This window comes from Sinocyclocheilus rhinocerous, unplaced genomic scaffold, assembly GCF_001515625.1.
Source record: "Sinocyclocheilus rhinocerous isolate Xijiao unplaced genomic scaffold, SAMN03320098_v1.1 scaffold8, whole genome shotgun sequence".
Taxonomy (NCBI): Eukaryota; Metazoa; Chordata; class Actinopteri; order Cypriniformes; family Cyprinidae; genus Sinocyclocheilus; species Sinocyclocheilus rhinocerous.
This window is the reverse complement of record NW_015666800.1, coordinates 1,423,128-1,434,947: the sequence shown is the minus strand read 5'-3', so window position 1 is coordinate 1,434,947 and position 11,820 is coordinate 1,423,128. Positions and strand designations below refer to the sequence as shown.

Below are 11,820 nucleotides of genomic sequence, written 5' to 3'. Positions count from 1 at the left end.
GTTCGTTGTAGTTTTTGAAAAGTGATTTCTGTTAAATAAAATATCTCCTTTTGAATTGGACTTTGAACTTTGTAACTTTGCAGATCTTTTTTATGCTCAAACAGCAACATTACAGACTAACTAAAGTTGAAAAAGTGAAAAAGCATAATAGGACCCCTTTAAATGACTGAATGCATCTTTATGAGGATCCAGCATTTACTCTCTCATAATACCGTCTTTGTGGACTCAAATCTACAGGCAATATAATAGCTTTTCACAGCAACTCAATGAACTTTTGTTTTCATTTTTAAATGTTTGTTTACTTTGGCCAAGACATTAGCGAGAGTGCTGACGGCCAGATTGCGCTGTTGGTTCAGCTGACTGCGAGAGAGGAGGAAAAGCTCTTGCAGTGAGTAGCCAGCCAGCTGGAACAGAGGAGAGAGAGAAAATTATAGTTAGTATTACACATATACAACAACTACACACATATACGACAACTACACACGTCTGCATTTGACTAATACAAACACCTTTTAAAAGAAGTACTGGCATCAGTTCTAGTTTGCTGCCAGTTTAAAAACAATCCAGTGGATACATTTTACTGAACCTACTCACCTCTGGCTCCTCTCCATGGTGATGCAGGCCTAAATGGGTGGGCAAGTCTTTGGTGGGTGGAATAAGAGTGCCAGCAAAATCAAAACGTGCTTGCATAGCCTGAAAATTTAATAAAGCATTCATGCAAAAAAGAACACATAATAACATTATTATTAACATTATTAAAGTTGGTATAAAATGAAATTTCACCCTAAATTCGTTTTTTTTCTAAACGAATGTTATAGATGCTACTTCATACATGTGTCACTTTTTACATTTTGCTTTGACCTTGTAATTTTTTATTAAAACGTCATAACTTGATCTTCCGGTAAAATGACAGACTTCTCTCTGGTGATTTATATCGGACTTCTCCAATCATTTTGCATGCATGCAGCAATGTAATTTGTATGGGATATTTTTGTGCAGTTTTGCTGTCTAACAGGCAATAATCATGAGAAGCCGAATGCTTTTAGATATCATTCATGTCTGCAGCACAAATGGTGCAGGATTAGTTACAGTATGTGCCATTTTTGGGGTTTGGGGGTTTGAAAAAGTAAGTACTACTGATGTTTGCCTTAAAGGGATAGTTCACCTAAAAACAAACATTACCCCATGATTTACTCACCCTCAAGCCATCCTAGGTGTAGATGACTTTATTCTTTCAGACGAATACAGTCGGAGTTATATTAACAAATGTCCTGGCTCTTCCAAGCTTTATAACGGCAGTGAATGGTGGTCGAGATTTTGAAGCCTTAAAAAGTGCATCCATCCATCATAAGAAGTGCTCCACACAGCTCCAGGGGGTTAATAAAAGCATTCTGAAGCAAAGTGATGCGTTTTTGTAAGAATAATATCCATATTTAAAACTTTATAAACCGTAATCTCTAGCTTCCGCTTACTGTTGTACGCGCATACACGAGAGAGTGGCGTTCAAGCGGATGACGTAGGACGTAGGCATAGCAGAAGCTCCGGTGAGAATATGCTAGTTTGCGAGAACCAAGTTTTGCTTTTATCGAAATCCCAGAGCATTTTTCTTTACAAATCCTCGTTTTGTACTTCTAATTTGTGACCAGTGTTTTGTTTTGATCTCTCCTCTGCGCTTCAGTGTTTGTCACTTCTCACCGGAGGCCTTTATTAACCCCCTGGAGCCGTGTGGAGTACTTTTTATGATGGATGGATGCACTTTTTTGGGCTTCAAAATCTCAACCACCATTCACTGCCGTTATAAAGCTTGGAAGAGCCAGGACATTTGTTAATATAACTCCGACTGTATTCGTCTGAAAGAAAAAAGTCATATACACCTAGGATGGCTCGAGGGTGGGTAAATCATGGGGTAATTTTCATTTTTGGGTGAACTATCCCTTTAAAAAGCACAACTAATTAAACCACCTCCTAAGGTTTACTGGTTTGTACCTTTTTGGTGCTCTGCTTTCTGGGTGCAGGAAGGTCTCTTGTCCATTCCAGTTTTTCTGGCTCCACCTTGTCCATGTGAAGCCACTCCTTTTGAGGCTTGACTGGCAGCTCCTCCTCTGTAAATAATAAACACCACCAATATTATAAATGATTAATAGAGAGCAAGCAACAAAAAATTAATTCAACAGCCTATTCCAATTCCCATGTATATTGACATACACAGTACCACATGCTGCCGGCAGCTCAACCAAGGAAGAACTGTTCTCTGAACAGTAACCCCTGATGTGCTTCATCCATAATCGTCAATGAGTTCCTCTTATCTCTATTTCCTTAAAACAAATTGGTGCTTGCCCTAGCTAACTCTACTCTAATCAGACTAATTGAAATTGATGCATCTGCCTTAGCGTGCTGGGCTTGCAGCTTAGCTGGACAGATCTGCAAAGTGTACAGTCCTGAATATGTGTGGTGAGTTCCAAGCCCAGGGTGAATAACGAACTGGAAATCATCCAGCTTGTGCTGACAAGATTGAGAAAACCACATCCGGTACATTAGCTTTACTTTCCAAATGCAGTATTCGTACAGACTAGTCCAAAAACCCCATTCAGCCTTCTTCATGAAACTAAAGCAATGCTGTAATACTAAGCAGTATGTATCAAATAAATCACAAACATGTAGGTTTACTGTGTAATAACATTTTTACAACATTTATTCACAATGCAGTGGTATATGATGTGATCTGTTTCTGCCAAATAAGCTCTGAACTCACTTACCTCTAATTGGAGCTTGAACTACTAGCTGATTCTTATCTTCCTCATCATCCTCCATGGTATCCCTCTGAGATTCCTGAGCTTTTATTGAGTGGTCTAACTCTGGAGAAGTGCTATTAGGCAGAGGTTCATTCAGGAAGTCTTCTCTTTGCACAGGACCAGATGCTGACTCAGATCCTGGTGTTCTCTGTGCCTTTCGAGATCTCACAAATTCCACTAATCTAGGGTCTGACATAATATAACAATGTGAGGGCGAAGCGAATAAAATGTCACAGTTACAGAAGGCATGTTCAACATTTTGGGCAAAAAATAGGGTCTAAAAATGAAGACATAAATAAAACAAATAAAATCAACAAAACAAAATGTTAACAAAATGGTCAGTGAAGGCTGCTTAAATTTCAGAAAACGCTGAAAGCTCAGGAGGCCAAATTATGGACAATTTAAAAAAAAAAAATTTTTTATGTTTTTGAAAAACGTTTTATATTCACCAATGCTGCATTTATTTGATCAAAAATATAAAACTGTAATAAACAATTGTATTACAATTTAAATTTTCAGAAGCCATTACTGTTTCCAGGGCCAAATGATCCTTTAGAATTCTTTTTAATATGTTGCTTTGGTGCTCAAACATTTCTTATTATTATCAATGTTGATAACTTAATATTCTTGTGGAAACCGTGATATATTTTTTCCAGATTCTTTGACTAATAGAAAGTTCAAAAGACCAGCATTTGAAATAAAAATATTTGTAGCATTATAAATTTCTTTACTGTCATATTTGATCAATTTAATGCATCCTTGCTGAATAAAAGTACTGATTTTTTTATCTTAATGACCACAAACTTTTGAACGGTAGGGTACATCAAAATTAAATAGAATTTATCAAATTACTATGCTACAGTGGGTTTGCAAATAACACGGTTGCACATTATAATAATTCAGAAGACTAGCTTGTTAGGGACCAAATAGTACATGTATATATTATATTTCCCACAAACTAAACAACACATTTGTATACAGTATTTTTTTCCCCTTACAATAACCTGAATAAGGGGCTGTTTACACAGATCACATGTTTTTATATATAAATTTGCCATCAGAAGTGTCAGTGGAAGATATCGAGCTTACCAAGCTGTGCCAGCAGCTTCCTCTGTTCCTCCAGTATCTCACTCTGGGACATCACCTGCAACTTTGACTGATTCTCTTCATGAATTTTCATTGTCTCCATGGCACTATTTGCAATCCCAAGTCCTTGACCTGTAAGTAGCACGGGGCCACCAACACGGTCTGTAACAGAAGCCCAATCAGAAAATACGTCATGCTTTAGTTAACCATGAAAAACTTTGTGAAATGTGACAGCACTTACCCATAACATCTGACTCAGGTTGCTCAGTCTCCATATTCTCCAATGGTGAGAAGCCCACATGTCTAGATGCAGAAGACTGATCTCTAGACTCTGAACCATTTAAAGACTGGACATCTTCCTTCTTAGCCCTTTGTGCTGCAATCTGGCGTGCAAAAATACTTTTTCTTCCTCTAAGAGCTCTTTCCTGCACCTAAGTGCAGTGAGAAATACAGAAACATCAGACAAACAAACAAGCTGGGAAGGATTGTGTGCATGTATAATATTTTCTCACCTCACTTTCCATTACAGATCTATGTAAGACTTTGGGAAAAGCAGTGCCTGTGATACACGGGAGCGACACAGGTACTGCACTCGTGTCCCTCTCCTATAGGGAGACAAACAATAAGAATGGCATTACATTGTCATTCAATCAAACAACAGGTAGACTGTAAAATATGTGACTCACAATGATCCTAGATAGGACAGCACTGATGTGGGTATCATGTCTGTCCAGTCGCTCTTCTGGGTCCTCATCTTCAAAATGCACCCGCTCCTGTTTGAAGCGTGACTTCTTTGGAGGTGCAGGGGTCAAGGTGGGAAGCTCATCTGGAAGATCTGAAGGTGCAGATGAAATAATTTCAGTACAATGCTTATAAAAAAAATTATCAGCCTGATCTTATTTAAGCAGGTCTAATGAAACTCATCATTAAATTTGTTTGTGAAAATGTTGAAAGATGAGATTCAATAACTGACAGAAAGCTCAGAAATGTCTAACCTACCTTCTATAGTCACAACATCTCTCTGTTTTCCCTGCTCATGTGCCTCAGCTGCAGCAGCGTCTCCTCTGCGTTTATCAGGGCGCTTCACTACAGCGACAGTGGACTGACCGCCCGCCGCCAGAAGCTCCTGCTGCTCCCGGAGCAGATCCGCCTCACTGTCCGTGGGCTTGGGACGCCGCAACATCCCAAACTCCTCAATTAACACAAGGGCGTCTAATGGTTTACAGCAAAGTGTCAGAAATAATAGCGATTCAACATTTAGCTCTCAAATCTGCCATTTCATCTTGTGCTTCACTGAGTGTGAAAGTTTTCCTGTTGGCTTGCAGAAAATAATCAGCAAGTCCGTGATCAGCACAGTAATGACGGAAATATTCCTTTATTTTAAATCCAGGAAGATAGTTTATGCCACGGTCCTCTTTTGAGCTATTTGGCTGAATATGTACACTAAACACATGTAGAGTTTACAGACGTGACTACATTTCCAGGTTATGTGTGACCATTACAAAATAAAAGTCTTTTCCGTTTTATTTAAAGTCTGCGTGAACCGGAAGTTGCTGGAATTTTTGAATAATTTTTTACCAAGACAAATTTTTTCAGTGCATTAACTAACACGGGTTAATTGTTCACCTTAAGACTATCAATGTGCGCTAACAAAGTAAAAAGTGTAAATGTAGATTTCATAAGGACTTAAAAAAAGATTGCATCGTTATTCAATTATATAAATATATAATATATAACACAAAATTACGCATTTAGTTTTAATATATATTCTTATAAAATATTTTTAATTATATATTCTTAATTTTCGTTTTATTTACATTACAATAACCTTATTTTATTTCCCCTTTCCTATCGTTGATATGATATTAATTATATTATATTATTATTTTTATTTTATATTATAATATTACATAAAATATTATTTAATAAATATATCAACGACAAAGAGGCTTGGCATAAAGGATAACAACTTATATTTGGGCAATACTGTATTAAGAGACGCTTAATTGTCTTCAAATCCATGTCTGAGTATCACTGGCTTTCCTCTGATCACTTTGGCAGTTTATGTATATATGTACATCTGTATCATCACATAGACCCATGTTTATCATCAGAGAATTTAATCTATTTAAGTTCATATTTTATTATTAAATGAACTTTTATTAATTAACTTAACTTTTAAAACATTTCTACCGTATAAAATGCTTAATATTCAACTAGTAAGTTAGAAATTAGTTAATAGTTAAATTTATGTTGAATATATTCACAAACCCTATTTATGACAAACATGGCAAAACAAGCAACATCTTTTCTCTAATTATGCTGAGGTATCAATCACATCTCGCGCAGTTCAGTGAGTTCAGGATAAACACAAATCAAAGAATCAGATTCGGTCTCCACGAGACTTTGGAGAGCAGTTGTCGGTTTTTTCTCCGTCCTCCGCAGTCTCCCCGCGGTCTCCGTCCCCCCCCCAGTCTGCCTGAATGGGAACACCCAGAGCGGGATCCCCGGCGTTCCTGGCATCCATCCCAAATACAGCACAGCCGGACAAAACAACGTCCTGAAGCGTGTTTCATTGAGAAAAGCGGCGTATTGCAGATAACATATTTGACTGCAATGTTACACCTGCCGCAGGATGTTGTCTCTAGATCTGGAAACTGATACTACTGCGGAGGACACCGCGCCAAGCACCCCAGATGGTGGCGCGGAGACACCGGCCAGTCTCGATGTGCTGGAAGAGGTATGAGATGAGTCTTATGAGTACTAGATGTACCATAGTCATCATGGAGGAGAGGGGATTTCTGCATTTTATCCCCCTGTAGTCTGTAATTGTCTTAGTGTGGTTTGACTGGCTGGTCACAGTAAAGGTAGGTCTGAGATTGAGAAAATGTTATTGTAAATTCACTTATATTTGTTCTATATAAGAAATTGTTAAATGTAATACCTTTTGACCATTCCTCTGCTTCCAAATGATGCATAAACTTCATGATGCACAAGTTATTGATAATCATCTATAATGAAACTCTGAGTTCTTTGCAGTTATCAGAGATCACTGACTGCAGATCCTAAGTAATAAACCTACTAGGATGCAATGCTTGAATCTGAATGAGGCTGTATGGTCTACACTGAAATGTTTAGACTTGGTTTAATTTTGTGGTGGTGCTTGATGTACAAATTCCCTAATGACAATACATCTGAGAAGACTCCGAGGACAAACAGATTTAAATTGGGAAGTGCATTTGCATTTTACATTAGGTACAGCTCTAAATCTGTTGTCATATTCACTGCATTCAGCCGATTTGTGCATTGATCAACACCTCTGTAATACACTGCTGTAATTATGGAATTGCCAATGTGGAAAACATTATATGCCTGTTAGCTTGAGAATCACCCAGATATGTTTAACTCTGTATTTTGGATAAATCCTTTCATATATCACACACACTCATATTTAATAGTCTGGCACTGATGCTGATTTGTTTTTTTGTTTTGTTTTTCTTAAAGTGACGTGACATGTGGCCAAGTATGGTGACCCATACTTGGAATTAGTGCTCTGCATTTAACCCATCCAAAGTGCACACACACAGCAGTGAACACACACCCGGAGCAGTGGGCAGCCATTTTTATGCTGCCCACGGTGCCCGGGGAGCAGTTGGGGGTTCGGTGCCTTGCTCAAGGGCACCTCAGTCGTGGTATTGAAGGTGGGAGAGAGCGCTGTACATTCACTCCCCCCACCTACAATCCCTGCCGGTACGAGACTCGAACCTGCAACCTTTGGGTTACTTAAATGCGGATTGTTAATTCCAATCCGCATCTCTGATATTAATGTTATTGGTGCATATTGCCTTGTAAAGCCTTCTGGTATGGACTGCCAGTTCTGTGAATGTCCTATGATATTGATAACATCTTTTGTGCAGCATAATTAATATATGTAATAATTACATTTGATTTACAAAACATTTAATTTCTTTAACTTAATAAAACAAAAAAAACTTTATAGATGAGAATTCAAGTATAGGTTGGTGAAGGAATGTTTGTTTGTATTTTCATTTTTCTAGGTATCACCAGATGAGCAGTTGCTTCAAATTAAACTTCATTTTTTAAACTGACAAACAAAATCAGTGCTCCACATTTGGTATTCCTTAAGTCATTATCAAGTTTCAGCTGTAATCTGCTAGGCATCTTATCATAACCATATTATGTACAAAGTTTCACTTATCCCAGAGCAGCCAGGATAAGAGCAGTTTTTTCTACAGTATGCTTTTGAATGGCTGTTAGCTTGTCACATGTATTCTCTTGCATGTGGGATTTCCATTATTTATGTTGCACCTTGCTCTCCCCTATTTAAAAGCCTTTCAACCCTTAGAAATATCAGAAGTTATGGTATTACCCGAATGGGACAAAACCATACATTCTCAACTCATGCAGATACAATTCTGAGCCCTAATCTCAGATACGGAGTCAGTGTTTTACTCAAAACACAAAATTCTCAGATTTTTGATCAGTTAAATTAAATAAAAGCAGCCTCTTAGTATGTTTAATTCAGTGAACTCATGGCAATAGCTGACATTTTTTGTAATAATCATAATTTGTTCAGAAGCTCTGTACCCTTGAGTGAGATTCAAACCCAGGTTCAGAATTAAGAGCAAAGGTCCTTTTCCACTTATGAACAACTTCTGTGCATTTATAAAGAGGTGTACCAAGTCCAGAGTTAGCACACAAAAGCATTGCTGAGCTATTCTCCTGCAGGTTTGAATTAAAAAAAAAATAGATAAAATTGATAGATTTTGTCTGGCGTTGATGGAAGACTTAAGACAAAGTTGCAATGACATCCACCATGTTTTGCTTCATCCATATCATTGCTGGATACATAGTGCTCTATGATTTTCATGAATCGTAAAAAAAGGCAGGAATTGCAGAATAACGTCATAAAAATGGAATTACCTGTAAAACGGTCAAATGGTTAACCAGTTTAAATACAGGTCAATTATCTGAAGCAAGTCTGCTTGTCTTAGGTTTAATAGACATAATCTGAAGACTTTGTGCCAGGATGTACTGCAAGTAATTAAGTCTGAACTGAAGGATTGCTACAAATCTTCTGTCTTGTCAGGCCCCACTTTCTCACATAGATCTATATCCCTCATGTTAAGGGTTTACTGTCAGAGCGTTGTCTGCACTTTATTTGAATTAGACTCAAATCAATGTCCATAGACTTCATTTAGAAGTGAAATTTCTTTTATTTTAAATGTATTTTATTGTTAGAGTTGCACATTAAGCGGTTTAATGTAATAGGATATTTAAGAGAAACATAAGATGCACTGGACATCTGAGGCAGTATTATTTTAGTATTATATATATATATATATATATATGTCATAGTATTTATTAATATTTTAAATTAGCTTTTATTTTTGTATTTTCAGTAAAAATTTTATTTTTAGTCATTTTAAGTTTTAGTAATTTTGTTTGGTTTTTATAGCTCTGTTTAGCTTTAATTCATTTTTATTTAAGTTTTAGTCATTTTAGCACTTAAACTTATTTCAGTTAGTTGGGCAGGCAACATTTCTAATTTTAATTGTATTACTTTTAACTTTATGTCAATTACTAAAAATGTGTTTTAATAGTTTTAGTTTTAGTTAACAATAACAACACTGATCAGAAGACATTTGATCCTTTTGTCCAATATCATTGCCTCATATAAGTGACACTAAATCTCTGATGGTTTTTGTATTCATTACCTCATTTTCTTATTCACAACATTCACAGCAAGCCTGTGTGCCTTACAATATGCTGATTACTATTTCTCGTTCTCATTATTCCTTGTAGCAATGGCCAATAAAGCAGTCCCTGAGTGCCTCTATGTGCCGCGAGATGCACTGGCGATGCCTTCTCCTTTCACTGCTCATGTACAGCTGCCTGGGTGCCGTGGCCTGGTGTCAGCTCACCCAGGTCACCAAGCTGAGCTTCGATTCCTCCAGTACTTCCCTCACAGCCTCAATGAACTCTCTTAGAGGAGGAGGTCGTGCCATGATATACCACGACAGCCCTTGCTCTGACGGTTATGTGTACATCCCCTTGGCCTTCCTGCTCATGCTCTACGCCGTTTACCTTATGGAGTGCTGGCACTGTCGTGCCCGCAGTGAGTTACAGTGCAAGGCCAATGTTGAGAGCGTGTACGAAAGGGTTCTGCACATGCATCAAGCCCGACCGTGCGTCTGGTGGAAAGCCATCAGTTACCATTTCGTACGCAGGACTCGACAAGTGACGCGTTACCGGAATGGAGATGCCTACACGACCACGCAGGCTTATCACGAGCGTGTTAACACACATGTGGCAGAGGGCGAGTTCGACTACAGCCACTGCGGAATGAGAGACATCTCACTCAACTTGCGCGGGCTGGAGGCTCACGCAGCGACACGGTTACATTTCTCCAAGTGCTTCAGTTTCACAGGAGCAGGACCTGAAAATGCTTACCTCAACCAACGAGCCAGGTTCTTCTCGGAAATCGAGGGACTGGATGACTACATGGAAGCCCGCGAAGGCATGCTGCTGAAGAACGTCGACTTTAAAGAGCACCTCATCGCTTATGTGGATCCCGACCAATTGCCGTGGTACACCTCGCGGGTCACCTTCTGGTTGGCGGCTCTCCTCATGCTCTCCTGGCCACTGCGAGTGCTGATCGAGTACCAGACGGTGTTTGTGCACTACCAAGTCGAGAAACTCTTCGGACTAGAGTATAGCAACAACAGCCCGTCTCCAGAGGCCGACGCCACCACGAGGAACATTCGCTATGGCCTTCCGAGAGCAGAAACCGTAGACAGTACGGAGCTGGAATGGCACATTCGCTCAAACCGCCAGCTTATACCAAGCTACTCGGAGGCCATGCTAATGAACCTGGGGACTTCTGGGTCAAACCACAGAGACAGCATTTCCTCCAACCGCTTGCTGTTGGACAGCTGCTCGGCGCAGAGCTACGGGACGTTGGTGCAGAATTGTGAGCACTGTTGCCAACAGGAAGGCGGGCGAAGACGGCCAACTATCAGCTCTAGCTGTTCCTCCATCTTCTCTCGTCACACCTTCCACTCCCGTTTGTCCCTGGACACCTCGCACTTCTCGCTGTGCCGTATGTACGGCTCCAGGCGCACCATGGGACTGTGGAGGAGCCGCAGTAGTACACTTACAGAGCGTTGCTGCCCTGATGAGCAGTGCTGCAGGTCTTACACCAGTCAGCTTGCACTTAATGACAGCCCGCCGAACTACCAAGATGCCCGCTTCTTCCCAGTCCTTATTGTACATAGGCCTGAGGGCTGTGGAGACTCCTCTGAGGTGAGGAGATATTATGTTCGCAGAGGCTCCTGTTGTGTGGAGACTTCAGTTTAAAGTGGCTTGAAATGGTCAAGCTGACTAATTCAGCGATAGAAAAAGTTTAATAAACATTATTATTTGCACTATGCAGAAAGGGGACTTGATGGCTGTTGCTTGATGCCGAATTGATGACGTGTATTCTCATGAACTTTGTCTTGCTCTAACTAACATGTGCAAAATTAGAAATGTGGCTTATTCAGTGCAGCACTGAAGACTTTTTTTACATTTTGATTTCAACTAAAGGGCTGGATTGGAATTATCAATAAATAGAACCAGCTCTTCATACTATTTATGAACAGCTGGCTGACAAATATGTCAGTTTTAATAAATACATTTAAAAGAAGATCTATTAACAAACACTTTACATTTTATGTCAAAAACATGCATTGCTTGTTTGTGGTCACTGAAGGAAAGGGTTATGACCAATAACTTGCACAAAGGACATAATTAAGAGAGAAAATAAATTCAATAGCTGCCATTTTGCCTTTGTTACTAATCTGAAATTGTTTTTAAAGAAATAAATAGATAAATTAAAATTACGTTATATATAACATAAGTTATATTTATGAATATATGT

General features: G+C 39.0%; 2 protein-coding genes across 2 annotated transcripts in view; one reads left to right on the top strand and one right to left on the bottom strand.

Moving 5' to 3' along the window:
• Positions 1-5,359, bottom strand: part of LOC107733146 (RNA polymerase II-associated protein 1-like) — a 21,134-nt gene extending 15,775 nt beyond the window's left edge. Inside the window, exons 1-9 of the mRNA XM_016544659.1 lie at positions 4,878-5,359; positions 4,565-4,713; positions 4,391-4,483; positions 4,120-4,309; positions 3,882-4,040; positions 2,757-2,981; positions 1,987-2,102; positions 595-693; positions 303-404 (exon numbers count right to left, since the gene is read on the bottom strand). Of these exons, the coding sequence (XP_016400145.1) occupies positions 303-404; positions 595-693; positions 1,987-2,102; positions 2,757-2,981; positions 3,882-4,040; positions 4,120-4,309; positions 4,391-4,483; positions 4,565-4,713; positions 4,878-5,061 (1,317 nt within the window). The 5' untranslated portion in view covers positions 5,062-5,359. The remainder of the gene's footprint in view (positions 1-302; positions 405-594; positions 694-1,986; positions 2,103-2,756; positions 2,982-3,881; positions 4,041-4,119; positions 4,310-4,390; positions 4,484-4,564; positions 4,714-4,877) is intronic.
• Positions 5,360-6,513: 1,154 nt separating this feature from the next.
• Positions 6,514-11,258, top strand: LOC107733120 (transmembrane protein 151B-like). Its single transcript, XM_016544618.1, has 2 exons — positions 6,514-6,618; positions 9,705-11,258. Exons 1-2 carry the CDS (start codon positions 6,514-6,516, stop codon positions 11,256-11,258), a joined length of 1,659 nt encoding a protein of 552 aa, XP_016400104.1.
• Positions 11,259-11,820: the final 562 nt, after the last annotated feature.